This window comes from Oncorhynchus kisutch, unplaced genomic scaffold (genome assembly GCF_002021735.2).
Source record: "Oncorhynchus kisutch isolate 150728-3 unplaced genomic scaffold, Okis_V2 scaffold861, whole genome shotgun sequence".
Classification (NCBI taxonomy): domain Eukaryota; kingdom Metazoa; phylum Chordata; class Actinopteri; order Salmoniformes; family Salmonidae; genus Oncorhynchus; species Oncorhynchus kisutch.
In genome coordinates, this window is record NW_022262806.1 from 45,001 (window position 1) to 65,000 (window position 20,000).

At 46.4% G+C, this 20,000-nt stretch overlaps 1 protein-coding gene and 1 pseudogene across 2 annotated transcripts in view; both read left to right on the forward strand.

Moving 5' to 3' along the window:
* The first annotated feature begins 3,307 nt into the window (after positions 1-3,307).
* LOC116362668 (fibrillin-1-like) lies at positions 3,308-12,232 on the forward strand. The gene is made up of 4 exons (XM_031816726.1): positions 3,308-3,692; positions 3,983-4,361; positions 9,871-9,953; positions 11,575-12,232. Exons 2-4 carry the CDS (start codon positions 4,117-4,119, stop codon positions 11,715-11,717), a joined length of 471 nt encoding a protein of 156 aa, XP_031672586.1. The 5' UTR covers positions 3,308-3,692; positions 3,983-4,116; the 3' UTR covers positions 11,718-12,232.
* A 90-nt stretch (positions 12,233-12,322) lies between these two features.
* Positions 12,323-20,000, forward strand: part of LOC109884995 (fibrillin-1-like) — a 68,158-nt pseudogene continuing 60,480 nt past the window's right edge. The window contains exons 1-3 of the transcript XR_004207768.1: positions 12,323-12,339; positions 15,453-15,511; positions 15,715-15,810. The product of XR_004207768.1 is annotated as a fibrillin-1-like (transcript). The remainder of the gene's footprint in view (positions 12,340-15,452; positions 15,512-15,714; positions 15,811-20,000) is intronic.

Sequence of the window (20,000 nt, forward strand, 5' to 3'; positions counted from 1 at the left end):
GTGAGAGATGGTAGGATTACAGTGCCTGGACTGGGTGAGAGATGGTAGGATTACAGTGCCTGGACTGGGTGAGAGATGGTAGGATTACAGTGCCTGGACTGGGTGAGAGATGGTAGGATTACAGTGCCTGGACTGGGTGAGAGATGGTAGGATTACAGTGTCTGGACTGGGTGAGAGATGGTAGGATTACAGTGTCTGGACTGGGTGAGAGATGGTAGGATTAAGGTGCCTGGACTGGGTGAGAGATGGTAGGATTACAGTGCCTGGACTGGGTGAGAGATGGTAGGATTACAGTGTCTGGACTGGGTGAGAGATGGTATGATTACAGTGCCTGGACTGGGTAAGGGATGGTAGGATTACAGTGCCTGGACTGGGTAAGGGATGGTAGGATTACAGTGCCTGGACTGGGTGAGAGATGGTAGGATTACAGTGCCTGGACTGGGTGAGAGATGGTAGGATTACAGTGCCTGGACTGGGTGAGAGATGGTAGGATTACAGTGCCTGGACTGGGTGAGAGATGGTAGGATTACAGTGCCTGGACTGGGTGAGAGATGGTAGGATTACAGTGCCTGGACTGGGTGAGAGATGGTAGGATTACAGTGTCTGGACTGGGTGAGAGATGGTAGGATTACAGTGTCTGGACTGGGTGAGAGATGGTAGGATTACAGTGCCTGGACTGGGTGAGAGATGGTAGGATTACAGTGCCTGGACTGGGTGAGAGATGGTAGGATTACAGTGTCTGGATTGGGTGAGAGATGGTATGATTACAGTGCCTGGACTGGGTAACGGATGGTAGGATTACAGTGCCTGGACTGGGTGAGAGATGGTAGGATTACAGTGCCTGGACTGGGTAAGGGATGGTAGGATTACAGTGCCTGGACTGGGTAAGGGATGGTAGGATTACAGTGCCTGGACAAGGGTGAGAGATGGTAGGATTACAGTGCCTGGACTGGGTGAGAGATGATAGGATTAGAGTGCCTGGACTGGGTGAGAGATGGTAGGATTACAGTGCCTGGACTGGGTGAGAGATGGTAGGATTACAGTGCCTGGACTGGGTGAGAGATGGTAGGATTACAGTGCCTGGACTGGGTGAGAGATGGTAGGATTACAGTACCTGGACTGGGTGAGAGATGGTAGGATTGCAGTACCTGGACTGGGTGAGAGATGGTAGGATTACAGTGCCTGGACTGGGTGAGAGATGGTAGGATTACAGTGCCTGGACTGGGTGAGAGATGGTAGGATTACAGTACCTGGACTGGGTGAGAGATGGTCCCCAACCCACCACAGCCCCTCAGTCAGATACACTACAGGAGATCTCTACTCTGCTGCCTGAATGAGCCCTCTACTCCAACTCTAACTCCATCCGGCTGTGGTTCTCTCTTACACACGTTCATAACAACCCATTCCCATGTTTAGAAACTTAGAAATGGGCCACTCTCCTCTAGAAAGATAGATAGATGGCCTATGGGAAGGAGGGAGAGTTTGGAGGATAGGATAGATAGAGGGCCTATGGGAAGGAGGGAGAGTTTGGAGGATAGGATATATAGATGGCCTATGGGAAGGAGGGAGAGTTTGGAGGATAGGTTAGATAGAGGGCCTATGGGAAGGAGGGAGAGTTTGGAGGATAGGATAGATAGAGGGCCTATGGGAAGGAGGGAGAGTTTGGAGGATAGGATAGATAGAGGGCCTATGGGAAGGAGGGAGAGTTTGGATGATAGGATAGATAGAGGGCCTTTGGGAAGGAGGGAGAGTTTGGAGGATAGGATAGATAGAGGGCCTATGGGAAGGAGGGAGAGTTTGGAGGATAGGATAGATAGAGGGCCTATGGGAAGGAGGGAGAGTTTGGATGATAGGATAGATAGAGGGCCTATGGGAAGGAGGGAGAGTTTGGAGGATAGGATAGATAGAGGGCCTATGGGAAGGAGGGAGAGTTTGGAGGATAGGAGAGATAGAGGGCCTATGGGAAGGAGGGAGTGTTTGGAGGATAGGATAGATAGAGGGCCTATGGGAAGGAGGGAGTGTTTGGAGGATAGGATAGATAGAGGGCCTATGGGAAGGAGGGAGAGTTTGGAGGATAGGATAGATAGAGGGCCTATGGGAAGGAGGGAGTGTTTGGAGGATAGGATAGATAGAGGGCCTATGGGAAAAAGGGACAGAGGTAACGAGGGATGGTGGTAGGGAGGTTGGGATCGAGGGCGGAAGGGAGGGAGAGAGGGAGTGACAGTGGAAGAGAGAGAGTGAAGGAGAGAGAGAGGGGGGAGGGAGAGAGGGAGTGAAGGAGAGAGAGAGGGGGGAGGGAGGGAGGGAGAGAGGGAGTGAAGGAGAGAGGGAGGGATAGATAGATGGCAGGAGGAAGTTGTGTCCCTGGCATGCTCTGCTCTCTGGTCTAATTTCCTAACATCTCCAGAACAGTCTGTGTATGATTCGTTTTAATGCCACAACCACTGGCTGGATAAGCATCCCTCTCTCCTCCAGAACACAGACACTCGCAAGCACACACACACACACACACACACACACACACACACACACACACACACACACACACACACACACACACACACACACACACACACACACACACACACACACACACACACACACACACACACACAAAGACTCTGACATTCCCTGATACACTTCGTTGTAGAGAAAGAGAGAGAGAGGGACACAGAGAGGGAGAGAGAGAAAGAGACGTGTGGGCGTTGTTGTTGAAATGTTTAATTAAAGAGCATAGTGATATCACCTCTGAGTGGTGGAGTCTCAGAACACATTGCAAAATGTGAACAGTCCCAAATTGGGACTTCAGTCCCAAATTATTCCAATCAGTTCCAAATGGTTTTCAACCTGCTCACAGACACAACAGGTGTCCTTACATGACCACCTTCCACCTCCACACTGTTTGTAAAAACTGTCTTCTGTGGTTTTACTCAATATTGTCATTAAATGTACGCAGTGTAAAGCTTTCACAGTGGACAGACTATGTAACATAAATGGTAATTACCAAAATGTAAGGTATGTGTTCTGAGATTAGGCTTGTCTTGGTTACACTGTGCTTTAAATATCATGGATGAGTTTTGTTCTATCACAATCACATAGGCCTATCTTACCTGCTGAAAACAAAGTAGGTGTCTTTACTCTTTACATTATTCTAACAAACCTCTAAGTGCTAATGTTGTATGAAGTGTCTCCCCCTCTCGCTATGGCGCTATAACATTAACGTTGTGTTTCTAACGGTACCAGTAGTGGACCCTTGTTTGACTGGAATGTATGTATCGCGAGAGGACAAAAACATTTTGGGGAAAGTTGAGGAGGGCAGGGATGGGGAGTGAGTGAGTTTGGCTGTGTGAGAGACAGGGAGAGAAAGAGAGCAGGGGAGAAGGACAGGGAAGAAGACCTATCTTCTCCACGGCTACTGTAGAATGTCTCAACGCCTCTCTCCACCTATAGTGTAGAATGTCTCAACGCCTCTGATCACGCCATACAGAATCAAGGCATCCTGATCATCTCGGATGTGTCGGATTTAATAAAGAGAGAACACATTGCTAGACTATTGACAATTTGATTTTGTCACTGGAGGTTATTTTCCATTCTTCTTCTTCTTTTCTTGAAGTCGTTTATTCTGGAACAGCAAGTACGTGGGGTACTGCGCCTGGACTGCTTTGACGACTGTCTCCAGCTGTGGAGAGAAGGTAGGCATTTTCTCCTGCGCAATTAATTGCACAATGCTTTTAGATTTGAATTAAAACAAACTTGAAGTACCACTTATGTTCTTATTGGACTATTTGCATTATTTATACAAATTATTGTTAGATACTTCGTCTGTAACCTCAACATCTGCCAGAGATGCATTCCGTGCAGACAGTCGTAGTGTCTATAGAAAAGTATCATAGCCCAGTTATTTTTCTCCAAATTGCAGCATCTTCTGCGCTGCACATTTCTCTGCTTGTTTCTGAAAAACAATCTGATATTTTTTTTGCAGCTTGACTCGGGACTATTTCCCTGAGCCCCGTTGGATTTAGGAGAAGCGCGACTTAAAACCGAAAATACAACAGTTTTTTTGACCAAAAAGTGGAGTTATTGTGTACTTGTGAGAAGATCACCAGGCCTGTGGCAATGTGTCGGGGGCGGCTGGTGAGGCTGGCGGTGGGTCTGGTGGCGGTCCTTTCGCTGTGGACGGAGCCTGGCGGGGCTGAGGCTGAGCAGGCTGGGGGAACCGGAGGAGAAGCTAGACTTACCGAAGGCGAGCTGGTGTCTTTGCCGTTATTAACTGTAGACAGCGAGCCGGCCATGCAGACTCCGTCCCAACCCAGAGCCAGCCGGGCCAAGCGGAGGGGAGGAGGGACAGACGTCCTCAAAGGGTAGGCAATGGCTCGATCTATTATCACTTATCCCTTATGAGACAGTCACCAGCACCTTACCTTCATTTACACCTTGTAGGCATAGTCTAATGAAGTTGTTACTAATGGTCTGTCATTACTACATCATTATAGTCCATACGTTTTAAACATATGTGTTCTGTAGGTAGTTAACCTGTCACAGTGTCATGCATGTAGTTCTACATTATATATCACTCTGTATTGATGAGGGAGATGTTAGTTGCTTACTTAATCTATCATCTACAGGATTATAAACATCCTCATTCTCCCTCACTAGTGCATGTTCAATAAGAATCTAGTATACTAGTCAGGTCATTACTACCTCTGTAGGTCTACTGCTGTGGTCTACTAGTCAGGTCATCACTACCACTGTAGGTCCTACTGCTGTGGTCTACTAGTCAGGTCATTACTACCTCTGTAGGTCTACTGCTGTGGTCTACTAGCCAGGTCATTACTACCTCTATAGGTCTACTGCTGTGGTCTACTAGTCAGGTCATTACTACCTCTGTAGGTCTACTGCTGTGGTCTACTAGTCAGGTCATCACTACCACTGTAGGTCCTATTGCTGTGGTCTACTAGTCAGGTCATTACTACCTCTGTAGGTCTACTGCTGTGGTCTACTAGTCAGGTCATTACTACCTCTGTAGGTCTACTGCTGTGGTCTACTAGTCAGGTCATTACTACCTCTGTAGGTCTACTGCTGTGGTCTACTAGTCAGGTCATTACTACCTCTGTAGGTCTACTGCTGTGGTCTACTAGTCAGGTCATCACTACCACTGTAGGTCCTACTGCTGTGGTCCATTAGTCAGGTCATTACTACCACTGTAGGTCCTACTGCTGTGGTCTACTAGTCAGGTCATCACTACCACTGTAGGTCCTACTGCTGTGGTCTACTAGTCAGGTCATTACTACCACTGTAGGTCTACTGCTGTGGTCTACTAGTCAGGTCATTACTACCACTGTAGGTCCTACTGCTGTGGTCTACTGGTCAGGTCATTACTACCTCTGTAGGTCTACTGCTGTGGTCTATTAGTCAGGTCATTACTACCTCTGTAGGTCCTACTGCTGTGGTCTACTAGTCAGGTCATCACTACCACTGTAGGTCCTACTGCTGTGATCTATTAGTCAGGTCATTACTACCACTGTAGATCCTACTGCTGTGGTCTACTAGTCAGGTCATTACTACCACTGTAGGTCTACTAGTCAGGTCATTACTACCACTGTAGGTCCTACTGCTGTGGTCTACTGGTCAGGTCATTACTACCTCTGTAGGTCCTACTGCTGTGGTCTATTAGTCAGGTCATTACTACCACTGTAGGTCCTACTGCTGTGGTCTATTAGTCAGGTCATTACTACCACTGTAGGTCCTACTGCTGTGGTCTACTAGTCAGGTCATTACTACCACTGTAGGTCTTACTGCTGTGGTCTATTAGTCAGGTCATTACTACCTCTGTAGGTCTACTGCTGTGGTCTACTAGTCAGGTAGGTCCTACTGCTGTGGTCTACTAGTCAGGTCATTACTACCACTGTAGGTCCTACTGCTGTGGTCTATTAGTCAGGTCATTACTACCACTGTAGATCCTACTGCTGTGGTCTACTAGTCAGGTCATTACTACCTCTGTAGGTCTACTGCTGTGGTCTATTAGTCAGGTCATTACTACCTCTGTAGGTCTACTGCTGTGGTCTACTAGTCAGGTCATTACTACCTCTGTAGGTCTACTGCTGTGGTCTATTAGTCAGGTCATTACTACCTCTGTAGGTCTACTGCTGTGGTCTACTAGTCAGGTCATTACTACTTCTGTAGGTCTACTGCTGTGGTCTATTAGTTAGGTCATTACTACCTCTTTAGACCTACTGCTGTGGTCTACAAGTCAGGTCATTACTACTTCTGTAGGACTACTGCTGTGGTCTACTAGTCAGGCCATTACTACTTCTGTAGGTCTACTGCTGTGGTCTACTAGTCAGGTCATTACTACTTCTGTAGGCCTACTGCTGTGGTCTACTAGTCAGGTCATTACTACCTCTGTAGACCTACTGCTGTGGTCTATTAGTCAGGTCATTTCTACCTCTGTAGACCTACTGCTGTGGTCTATTAGTCAGGTCATTACTACCACTCTAGGTCCTACTGCTGTGGTCTACTAGTCAGGTCATTACTACTTCTGTAGGTCTACTGCTGTGGTCTACTAGTCAGGTCATTACTACTTCTGTAGGTCTACTGCTGTGGTCTACTAGTCAGGTCATTACTACTTCTGTAGACCTACTGCTGTGGTCTACTAGTCAGGTCATTACTACCTCTGTAGACCTACTGCTGTGGTCTACTAGTCAGGTCATTACTACCTCTGTAGACCTACTGCTGTGGTCTACTAGTCAGGTCATTACTACCACTGTAGATCCTACTGCTGTGGTCTACTAGTCAGGTCATTACTACCACTGTAGGTCTACTAGTCAGGTCATTACTACCACTGTAGGTCCTACTGCTGTGGTCTACTGGTCAGGTCATTACTACCTCTGTAGGTCCTACTGCTGTGGTCTATTAGTCAGGTCATTACTACCACTGTAGGTCCTACTGCTGTGGTCTACTAGTCAGGTCATTACTACCACTGTAGGTCTTACTGCTGTGGTCTATTAGTCAGGTCATTACTACCTCTGTAGGTCTACTGCTGTGGTCTACTAGTCAGGTAGGTCCTACTGCTGTGGTCTACTAGTCAGGTCATTACTACCACTGTAGGTCCTACTGCTGTGGTCTATTAGTCAGGTCATTACTACCACTGTAGATCCTACTGCTGTGGTCTACTAGTCAGGTCATTACTACCTCTGTAGGTCTACTGCTGTGGTCTATTAGTCAGGTCATTACTACCTCTGTAGGTCTACTGCTGTGGTCTACTAGTCAGGTCATTACTACCTCTGTAGGTCTACTGCTGTGGTCTATTAGTCAGGTCATTACTACCTCTGTAGGTCTACTGCTGTGGTCTACTAGTCAGGTCATTACTACTTCTGTAGGTCTACTGCTGTGGTCTATTAGTTAGGTCATTACTACCTCTTTAGACCTACTGCTGTGGTCTACTAGTCAGGTCATTACTACTTCTGTAGGACTACTGCTGTGGTCTACTAGTCAGGTCATTACTACTTCTGTAGGTCTACTGCTGTGGTCTACTAGTCAGGTCATTACTACTTCTGTAGACCTACTGCTGTGGTCTACTAGTCAGGTCATTACTACCTCTGTAGACCTACTGCTGTGGTCTATTAGTCAGGTCATTACTACCACTCTAGGTCCTACTGCTGTGGTCTACTAGTCAGGTCATTACTACTTCTGTAGGTCTACTGCTGTGGTCTACTAGTCAGGTCATTACTACTTCTGTAGGTCTACTGCTGTGGTCTACTAGTCAGGTCATTACTACTTCTGTAGACCTACTGCTGTGGTCTACTAGTCAGGTCATTACTACCTCTGTAGACCTACTGCTGTGGTCTACTAGTCAGGTCATTACTACCTCTGTAGACCTACTGCTGTGGTCTACTAGTCAGGTCATTACTACCACTGTAGACCTACTGCTGTGGTCTACTAGTCAGTGGTCATTACTGAAGACAAGGTCACAGGAGAGTTTAACATTTTCCTTTTGTTAATTTGTTCAGAATGCCATCGCTGGACCCCAACAGGTGGGATTCTCTGTGATGAGAAGTTAGGATGAAAGTTTAGTAATTAAATACTGGCAAGAATATCACATTCCTGTCGGCTGCAACAATAAATTATATCCAAACAAAGGAGCCCATTGGCGGTGTGGGGCTGTCGGAATGCCTGCTGGACTGAGAGAGAGAAAAGAGAGAGAGAAAAGAGAGGGAGGGAGAGAGAGAGAGAGGGAGAGTTAGAGAGAGGGAGAGAGAGAGAGAGAGAGAGAGAGAGAGAGAGAGGAGGGAGGGAGAGAGAGAGAGAGAGAAAAGAGAGGGAGAGAGAGAGGGGGAGAGAGAGAGAGAGAGAGAGAGAGAGGGAGAGTTAGAGAGAGGGAGAGAGAGAGAGAGAGAGAGAGAGAGAGTTAGAGAGAGGGAGGGAGAGAGAGAGAGAGAGAAAAGAGAGGGAGAGAGAGAGGGGAGAGAGAGAGAGAGGGAGGGATGGAGAGAGGAGGGAGGGATGTAGAGAGAGAGAGAGAGAGAGAGAGAAGGAGGGAGGGATGGAGAGAGAGAAGCAGTTTAATATTTTCTCTAGTCCTAAACACCACACCCTGCTTTTTAAAGCACATCAGCAGCTGTACACAGTGGGTCACTGCTTGAGAGGTGGTGTGTGTGTGTGTGTGTGTGTGTGTGTGTGTGTGTGTGTGTGTGTGTGTGTGTGTGTGTGTGTGTGTGTGTGTGGTGTGTGTGTGTGTGTGTGTGTGTGTGTGTGTGTGTGTGTGTGTGTGTGTGTGTGTGTGTGTGTGTGTGTGTGTGTGTGTGTGTGTGCGTGTGTGTGTGTGTGCACATTTGTATGTATATCATGACTGTAGACAGCTGATACTGTCATAGATGGATCAATGCCTAATCTCCAGGGCTCACAAGCTATGGTTGTTTGAAGTGTGTTTATTGTGAGTTAATTCATCAGAACCGTTCTCCATTCAGGCAGAGCGACACTTTTAACTCTCACAGTGAAGGATCAGGTACTGCAGTTCAGCATACAGGCCACTGTGTTGTGCTGTTTTTCCCGCTGGCAATACAGTCACTAGATGGAGCCCAGTCACGGAGTGTTGCAACCCATGATGTACTAAACAGTCTGTGGTTGCAACAGACACAGTCTGAAAGCGTGCTATGCTGTGTGAAGCCTTTCTTCCTATTACACAACATTCAAACTCTGTCTCCGTACGTTTGTATGTTCGTCCGTTCGTATGTTCGTCACATGTGATATCTCAGACAGCACTGACCTGATTGTCGTGGGGGATGACATGTTTACTGTTGCTTTGTTCACAATAACATTGATCCCATGACTATATACTGTATCATTGAGATCCACTAATCCAGTACATCTTCAAGCTTTGATTAAACCAGTTGTGTTAGTGCTGGGCTGGAACAATTATGTGCACCGAAGGCAGGGGTCTCCAGGCAGGACCATGTTGTAGAATGAGGTGTGTGGGCTCCAGAAAGTGTTTAACCAGGGGGTCTCCAGACAGGACGGACCATGGTTGTAGAATGAGGTGTGTGTGGGCTCCAGAAAGTCTTTAACCAGGGGGTCTCCAGACAGGACCATGGCTGTAGAATGAGGTGTGTGTGGGCTCCAGAAAGTGTTTAACCAGGGGGTCTCCAGACAGGACCATGGCTGTAGAATGACGTGTGTGTGGGCTCCAGAAAGTGTTTAACCAGGGGGTCTCCAGACAGGACCATGGCTGTAGAATGAGGTGTGTGTGGGCTCCAGAAAGTGTTTAACCAGGGGGTCTCCAGACAGGACCCTGGTTGTAGAATGAGGTGTGTGTGGGGCTCCAGAAAGTGTTTAACCAGTGATACTGTGTGTCTGTCTCTCCTCTTCCGCAGGGCCCAATGTGTGTGGCTCTCGTTTCAACTCCTACTGCTGTCCAGGATGGAAGACTCTGACTGGGGGCAACCAGTGCATCGTCCGTGAGTCTCTCTCTGTCTGTTTTCTGTCTACTGTCTCTTATCTACACACCATGGTTTTCTAAACCCAATGGTACTGTATATTACTATTTGTTCTGTGCTGTTTGTAGTTAATGTATATGGGCAAATGTGTTCTTGGGAAGCCTAACATATTGTGCATGTGTTATAGTAATATGTCTGTGTAGGTAAGTTAGGGTGTACTGACTGTCTCATAGTCATATGTCTGTGAAGGTAAGGCAGGGTGTACTGTGTAGTGTTGAGTATAGTATGATGAGTGCTTGTAACACTATGAGGTTAGTGTGTTTGTGTCTGAGCCAGGCTGGTGGGCGGGCCCAAACCCGGTCCTGTTCCAGAACGCTGTGGTCCTGGCCCACAATGTCCTGTGGCGCAGTAGGGAGGCGGCCCAGCTCTCTCTATGGGCAGCTAGTGCTGTTTGTCCAATTAGCTTAGCCAGACACAGCATGGCTCTGAGATAACTAACTCATTAAGACTTAGCTATCCCGTCATACTCTGATAAGACTGGAAATCAAAACGTACTGAAGGTGTTTAACCCTCAAGCTACCAATGACCCCAGTCCGTAGGCTACTTACTATACAGTATGTGCGTGGGACCAACATGATATGCTATAATGCCAGGGTTAAAGTGAGCCTGAACTGTTCAGATCAGAGAAGTGAAACAGTGAAGTGATACTTCAGTCAAATGAAAGGTGATGTCAGTTTGTCTCCTGAGTCTGAATGGGTCTACTCTCTGAGATGTTATTTTGCCCTGGCCAGAGAGTAGCAGGCATCTCTCTCTCTCTCTCTTTCTCTTTCTCTCTCTCTTTCTCTCTCTCTCTCTCTCTCTCTCTCTCTCTCAGGAAAGCAGGGAACTGTATCAGAGTTGGGTTCAGGAAGCCCGTAGCAGGGTGGTGGGGTTGCACAGGACTGTGTGATTGGGATTGTGATTGCGGCCTGGCTGCCTGCCTGCCTCTAATGACATTGTTTAGCAGTGGAGTCTTGGGACACAGGGTCACTCTCCCCATGCTCCCTGCCTCCCTCTACCTGACTAGGCTGGGAGGGGGGGGGGGGGTTTGCTATGGTAGCAGGAGGGATCGGGGGTGGGGTGTACCAGCTCCAGGCTGCCTGCCTGAATACAGGTCGTTAAGTCTGTACTGTATGACCACCCAAAAAGTAGTGAATTCTGGGTAGAAAATAGCAGCACCACAGTCCTACCAGATGGACTCCAGTATTACAGTACTAAACCCCATACCAGCCATGATGAGGGCTGAGCAACAGAACAGACATATTTGGCCAACAGGAGTTGTATGTTTCAAATGAAAGCTCCTGATGAGGTCTCTCTTCTGGTTAGCTGGGATGGTCAAACTCTACAGTGAGAGACTGAAGGGGGAGAAAGCTAGTGACACCAATAAAAACCCTTCTATTGTAGACTAGATGGACCAGAGTTTTTCCTAACCAGGTAACCTGACCTGCACCACTCTAGGCCCTATGGGCATAACATTTGAATGTGCTGTCCTGTAAGATTAGGAGAATCTCTCCTCCTCATAATCAACTCAGATGACTGTGTTTATAGATCCATGCAGACTGTGTGTGGTTCTGAGGTGTGTTGTCTCTCTGGTCCTCTGCAGCTATCTGTCGGAGCTCGTGTGGAGACGGGTTCTGCTCCAGACCCAACATGTGTACCTGTCCTACCGGATCCATCTCTCCTTCTTGTGGATCCATGTCAGGTACTGTCAGACCAACACCAGAGCAGAACAATAAGCTAGAATGATGTACAACAGTGTCTATCAACCGTATCTCTACACATTCAGATAGAACACTGCTTTACAGGGACTTTGTCTTTAAAAGCTTTAGGGCTGGATTCAGTCCGTAGCGCCGAACATCTGCATTGTAGTGCGGTTGAAATGTGAAGGTCATTTTTGATTGAGATGACATATAGATCGTTTACTGAGAATGCGGTCTCCACAAAAGCAGCTATAACGCTGATCTACTGAATGAATCCAGCCCTTAGTTTCCCTGTATGAGCCAGATAAATGTGAACTGTGTTTAGGAAGGAACAGCCTTATCCCCAGGCCCACCACACCCCAGCCCACATCTGACTGTAGTCTATCACCACCTTACTTTAGCCTGGTGTCCATTCTTCCATTTCAAAGGCCTTTCACTGCCTTTACTAACAAGGACTTCAACATATGAAACAGATAATAGATATTCTAGATCCATGTATGAGAAAAGTGGACCCAGTCAGCCAAGTCTAGGTCCACCACGCCCCATCCCTCTGCTTCCCTCTAACTCTCCTCTGTGGATTTAAAAAAAGACATCCACTGTTACACATCACTGAAGTCTGCAACATATTTTTCCCACTTGGCAGCATAAACAATGGCTGGTGTTGAGAGGTGTGAAACAGAGAACTCAGATGCAGAAATCTGTTCTGTTTCCTTCTCTGGAGAACTGAGATTCAGAGTTACAGAGTTGGAGAGCTGCAGGGCTGGGCTGTTAGAGCTGATGGACTAGGAGGGAGGGAGGCTGTTAGAGCTGATGGACTAGGAGGGAGGCTGTTAGAGCTGATGGACTAGGAGGGAGGCTGTTAGAGCTGATGGACTAGGAGGGAGGCTGTTAGAGCTGATGGACTAGGAGGGAGGCTGTTAGAGCTGATGGACTAGGAGGGAGGCTGTTAGAGCTGATGGACTAGGAGGGAGGAGGCTGTTAGAGCTGATGTACTAGGAGGGAGGAGGCTGTTAGAGCTGATGGACTAGGAGGGAGGCTGTTAGAGCTGATGGACTAGGAGGGAGGAGGCTGTTAGAGCTGATGGACTAGGAGGGAGGAGGCTGTTAGAGCTGATGGACTAGGAGGGAGGCTGTTAGAGCTGATGTACTAGGAGGGAGGAGGCTGTTAGAGCTGATGTACTAGGAGGGAGGAGGCTGTTAGAGCTGATGGACTAGGAGGGAGGCTGTTAGAGCTGATGGACTAGGAGGGAGGAGGCTGTTAGAGCTGATGGACTAGGAGGGAGGCTGTTAGAGCTGATGTACTAGGAGGGAGGCTGTTAGAGCTGATGTACTAGGAGGGAGGGTGGGTGGGAAGGAGGAGGGAGGAGGGAGGCTGTTAGAGCTCATGGACTAGCGAGGGAGGGTGGGTAGGAAGGAGGGAGGGAGGAGGGAGGCTGTTAGAGGCTGATGTACTAGGAGGGAGGGTGGGCGGGAAGGAGGGAGGGAGAGGGAGGCTGTTAGAGCTGATGTACTAGGAGGGAGGGTGGGTGGGAAGGAGGGAGGGAGGAGGGAGGCTGTTAGAGCTCATGGACTAGGAGGGAGGGTGGGTGGGAAGGAGGGAGGGAGGAGGGAGGGAGGCTGTTAGAGCTGATGTACTAGGAGGGAGGGTGGGCGGGAAGGAGGGAGGGAGGAGGGAGGCTGTTAGAGCTGATGTACTAGGAGGGAGGGTGGGTGGGAAGGAGGGAGGGGAGAGGGAGGCTGTTAGAGCTGAATGTACTAGGAGGGAGGGTGGGGTGGGAAGGAGGGGAGGGAGGAGGGAGGCTGTTAGAGCTGATGTACTAGGAGGGAGGGTGGGTGGGAAGGAGGGAGGGAAGAAGGGAGGCTGTTAGAGCTCATGGACTAGGAGGGAGGGTGGGTGGGAAGGAGGGAGGGAGGAGGGAGGCTGTTAGAGCTGATGTACTAGGAGGGAGGGTGGGCGGGAGGAGGGAGGGAGGAGGGAGGCTGTTAGAGCTCATGGACTAGGAGGGAGGGTGGGCGGGAAGGAGGGATGGAGGGAAGAGGGAGGCTGTTAGAGCTGATGGACTAGGAGGGAGGCTGTTAGAGCTGATGGACTAGGAGGGAGGGTGGGTGGGAAGGAGGGATGGAGGGAGGAGGGAGGCTGTTGTTTTGGCAGTGATTGCTACAGGTGCAGATTGTTTTGTGGTTTCTACCATGACTATTGGATGATGTTATATCCTGTCTCAGGGTTCTCCCTCCCTGGTCGTGTTAGAGTGTGTGTGCTGGGAGCAGGGTGGTGTTCAGTAGGGCACACCGTAGCAAAATACTTTGAAACAGAGAAATGAAAGTGAGCCTTTCTTATTGAACAGGTTCAGGTAGTACCTCCCTGTTTCACTCTGTTTCAAAAAGTCTTCTCCTGTTTCTTGCCTACTGAAAAGACTAGCTGCACAGAATCTAAAATGTGCAACGACACTCCACCAAAACTTAACATAACTCTCCAAAAACAACCCACCATACAGTACAGCACAGAGCTCATGAAGAATTGATCTATTTTGCCGTGCCGCTCTCCCTTGAATAGCAGCTGAACTGTGAAGCTGATTGTTCAGTCTCAGGGCAGAATGGGTGTGTGTGTTGGAAGAGTTCCATAGTCAACATCTACTAATCCTTGTTGCAGCGTTGAGTAGAGCAGCTCAGAGCAGTGTTGGACCGTGTGCTCATCTGTTTTCACACAATCAATTTGAGCGAATATTATATCTGAATGGGATTTATGATAAACACAATTCGGAGGGAATTTTGGTGCGTTTGTACTGAAAGTGTAGCCCTATCTGTGTGTTTGTGTTGTAAGCTTTCTCTCTCTCTCTCAGTTCTGCGTATCTCTCTCCCTCCCCCTCCCTCTCTCCATCTCTCTCCTCCCTCCTCCTCCCTCTCTCTCTCTCTCTCTCTCTCTCTCTCTCTCTTCTCCTCTCTTCTTCTCTCTCTCTTCTCATCCTCCTCTCTCTCTCTCTCTCTCTCTCTCCTCTCTCTCTCTCTCTCTCTCTCCCTCCCCTCCTCTCTCTCTCTCTCTCTCTCCTCCCCTCCCCTCTCTCTCTCTCTCTCTCTCTCTCCTCTCTCTCCCCGTCTCTCTCTCTCTCTCTCTCTCTCTCTCTCTTCCTCCCCCCGTCTCTCCCCCCTTCTCCTCCCTCCCTCTCCTTCTCTCTCTCCTCTCCTCCCTCCCTCTTCTCCTCTTCTCCTCTCTTCCTCTCTCTCTCTCTCTCTTCTCTTCTCTCTCTCTTCCTCTCTTTTACTCTTTCTTTCCTCTCCCTCCCTCTCTCTCTCTCTCTCTCTCTCTCCCCCTCCCTCTCTCTCCCTCTCGCCCTCTCTCTCCCTTCTCTCTCTCTCTCTTCTATCTCTCTTCTCTCTCTCTCCTCTCCTGTCTCTCTTCTTTCTCTCTCTCTCTCCTCTCTCTCTATCTCTCATCTCTCTCTCTCTCTCCCCTCTCTCTCTTCTCTCTTTCTTTCTTTCTCTCTCTCTCTCTTCCCTCTCTCTCTCTCTCTTCTCTCTCTCTCTCTCTCTCTCTTCCTCCCCCTCCCCTCTCTCTCTCTCTCTCTCTCTCTCTCTCTTTCTCGCTTTCTTTCTTTCTCTCTCTCTCTCTCCTTCTCTCTCCTCTCTCTCTCTCTCTCTCTCTCTCTCCCTCTCTCTCTCTCTCTCCCTCTCCTCTCTCTCTCTCTCTCCTCTCTCTCTCTCTCTCTCTCTCTCTCTCTCTCTCTCCCTCCCTCCAAACCCCCACCAGTCCCAAAACTGTAACATCCGCTGTATGAACGGTGGAGCTGTGCTGATGACCACTGCCAGTGTCAGAAAGGATACGTGGGAAACCACTGTGGTCAACGTAAGAACCGCTATGTACACACAACCACTATATCACACAATACAACCATTATACGACCACTTTACAACCACTACACAACTATTACACAACCTCTACACAACCACTGTACAACCAATATACAGCCACCTGTAGAAACACTGTATAAACACTATAGGTGGGATCCTAACCTATACTGTCTTTCTCTCTCCCTCTCTCCCATGCAGCGGTGTGTGAGACAGGTTGTCAGAATGGAGGACGGTGTGTGGCTCCTAACCGCTGTGTTTGTACCTACGGCTTCACGGGGGCACAGTGTGAGAGAGGTAGGATCACAGTTCTCATTTATACCTCTGTCTGTCTGTCAGAATTGACATGTTCTCAGAATGAGGACAGCTGACAGTGTTGATAGCGTGACATGGTTTGCTTCATACACAACAGTGTGTTTTATTGTCCAGAAACATGGTTTGTTGTTGAACACTGTGCCTGTCACGCTGTGTTCCTAAATGACGGTAATTTTCCACATCTGCTGAAAGACTGAGGTCTGGAAAATGTCCAGGCCTATTGGATGTTTGCTGTTGGTTGCCCCCACCAGCGTCCTGGTGTGCTCTGAACTCTGGTAAAAAACTGTGGAGTTACTATTGGGCCGTATTGCAAATAAAGATAATGATATTGAAAGCAAGACATAAAAAACAGAAAGTACTTCAGTAAGTATAAAGGCTCCATATAAATCCATTCCATGTAGGCGGGGCTTAGAGGGTAGCATAGTTGATGCATCCTTATTGGTCAACCAGTTCTGGAGTATTATATCCACTTCATGTTTTGATTGGTGGGATGTTTAATGACACAGAGAAAGACTAGAAGGAAGGGTGCCCCTACTGGCCTCCAGCACCACTTCCAGTAACATCTGGTCTCCCATCCAGGGACCAACCAGGACCAACCCTGTTTAGCTCCAGAGGCAAACCATCAGTGGGATGCAGGGTGGGGTGATGTTGGAATGTGCCAAACTTGAAACGGCAGAAAAATGATTGTAGGCGAAGAGGGAGGCATTTGATCACGATCAAGTTTTTATTGAAAATGTTTCATTTAAAACTATTGCATTCCTTTACAATTCATTTGTGTGCACATTTAAAAATGATACTTTTGGATTTATGTTTTGCTTTCAATATCAATATTATTGTTTGCAGCACTAAGAATTTTGTTCTCGATTTCAGATGCTTTTCTTGATATTAATGACACAAATGTAACTCCTTAGAAAACATGTACACACACACACACACACACACACACACACACACACACATACACACACACACACACACACACACACACACACACACACACACACACCACACACACACACACACACCACACACACACACACACACACACACACACACACACACACACACACACACACACACACACACATTATAACATGCACACATACGGTATACACACACGCGCACATGTGCACACACACACAAAAATGCACACGTGCACACGTAGTCACACACGCACACGTGCACACACATACACACACACACGCTTGCACGCACACATATACACACACACACACACACACACACACACACATACACACACACACAAGGAGATGCAAGACGTACGTAGGTCTCTGTCTCTAGCGATGGTGTGACCCCTGGAGGTTGTAGCAGTGACCTTGTAAAGATAATATTTAGTTTAACAGCAGAACACTAATTGCTGTCCTCCTCACACACAGACGGGCTGCGTCTTTACTCTGAAATGGTCCCCTTGCCTCTGCTACTTTCCTTCAGGGTTACTGATAACTGACAGGACAGATTTGGTTCTGGGGTGAAGCTCTCTGTTTATCTGAAATGATTTGGTCCTTCCCCTGCTCAGATAGAGCTGACACAGGGTACAATGTGTGTGTGTGTTCTGTTTATTGTGTGTGTCTGTCCCTAGAGACTGTCCCACCCTGATACTGGGCTTAGAACTCAACCAGCTGAGGAACACATGCACACACGCACACTCAAACACGCACACACATACATACTGTACATACTGCTCGTCCAACATCTCATTCCAAAGTCATGGTCATTAATATGGAGTTGGTCCCCCTTTGCTGCTATAACAGTCTCCACTCTTCTGGGAAGGCTTTCCACTAGATGTTGGAACATTGCTACAGGGACTTGCTTCCATTCAACAACGAGCATTTATGCGGTTGGACACTGATGTTGGGCGATTAGGCCTGTCTCGCAGTCGGCATTCGAATTCATCCCAAAGATGCTTGATGGGGTTGAGGGTCAGGGCTCTGTGCAGGCCAGTCAAGTTCTTCCACACCGATCTCGACAAACCATTTCTGTATGGACCTCGTATTGTGCATGGGGGCATTGTCATGCTGAAACAGGAAAGGGCCTTCCTCAACAGTTGGCACCATGCATTCGGGCAGGTGCGGTTCTCCTGGCATCCACCAAACCCAGATTTGTCCGTTGGACTGCTAGATGGTGAAGCGTGATTCATCACTCCAGAGAACACATTTCCACTGCTCCAGAGTCCAATGGTGGCGAAATTCACACCACTCCTGCCGATGCTTGGCATTGCGCATGGTGATCTTAGGCTGGTGTGCTGCTGCTCGGCCATGTAAACCTATTCACAGAAATGTGACAAACTGACTTTTTGGAGAAATGACATCCTATGACGGTGCCACGTTGAAAGTCACTGAGCTCTTCAGTAAGGCCATTCTACTGCCAATATTTGTCTATGGAGATTTATACACCTGTCAGCAACGGGTGTGGCTGAAATAGAATCCACTCATTTGAAGGGGTTTCCACATACTTTTGTATATATAGTGTACATACTGTACATACCTACCTACATACCTACCTACATACATACATACATACATACATACATACATACATACATACATACATACATACATACATACATACTGTACATACATACATACATACATACATACATACATACATACATACATACATACATACATACATACATACATACATACATACATACATACATACATACATACATACATACATACATACATACATACATACATACATACATACATACATACATACATACATACATACATACATACATACATACATACATACATACATACATACGTACATACATACATACATACATACATACATACATACATACATACATACATACTGTACATACTGTACATACATACTGTACATACATACATACATACTGTACATACTGTACATACATACATACATACATACATACATACATACTTACATACATACATACATACATACATACTGTACATACTGTACATACATACTGTACATACATACATACATACTGTACATACTGTACATACATACATACATACATACATACATACATACATACATACATACATACATACATACATACATACATACATATCGGCATACATACATACATACATACTTACATACATACATACATACATACATACTGTACATACTGTACATACATACTGTACATACATACATACATACTGTACATACTGTACATACATACATACATACATACATACATACATACATACATACATACATACGTACATACATACATACTGTACATACATACATACATACATACATACATACATACATACATACATACATACATACATACATACTGTACATACATACATACTGTAATACTATACATACATACATACTGTACATACATACATACATACATACATACATACATACATACATACATATCGACATACATACATACATACATACTGTACATACATACATACATACATACATACATACTGTACATACCTACCTACCTACATACATACATACATACATACATACATACATACTGTACATACATACATACATACATACATACATACATACATACATACATACTTGTACATACATACATACATACATACATACTGTACATCACTACATACATACATACATACTGTACATACATACATACATACATACATACATACATACATACATACATACATACATACATACATACATACATACATACATACATACATATCGACATACATACATACATACATACATACTTACATACATACATACATACATACTGTACATACTGTACATACATACATACATACTGTACATACATACATACATACATACATACTGTACATACATACATACATACATACATACAATACATACATACATACATACATACATACATACATACATACTGTACATACTGTACATACATACATACATACGTACATACATACATACATACATACATACATACATACATACATACATACATACATACTGTACATACATACATACATACATACATACATACATACTGTAATACTATACATACATACATACTGTACATACATACATACATACATACATACATACATACATACATACATACATACATACATACATATCGACATACATACATACATACATACTTACATACATACATACATACATACATACAT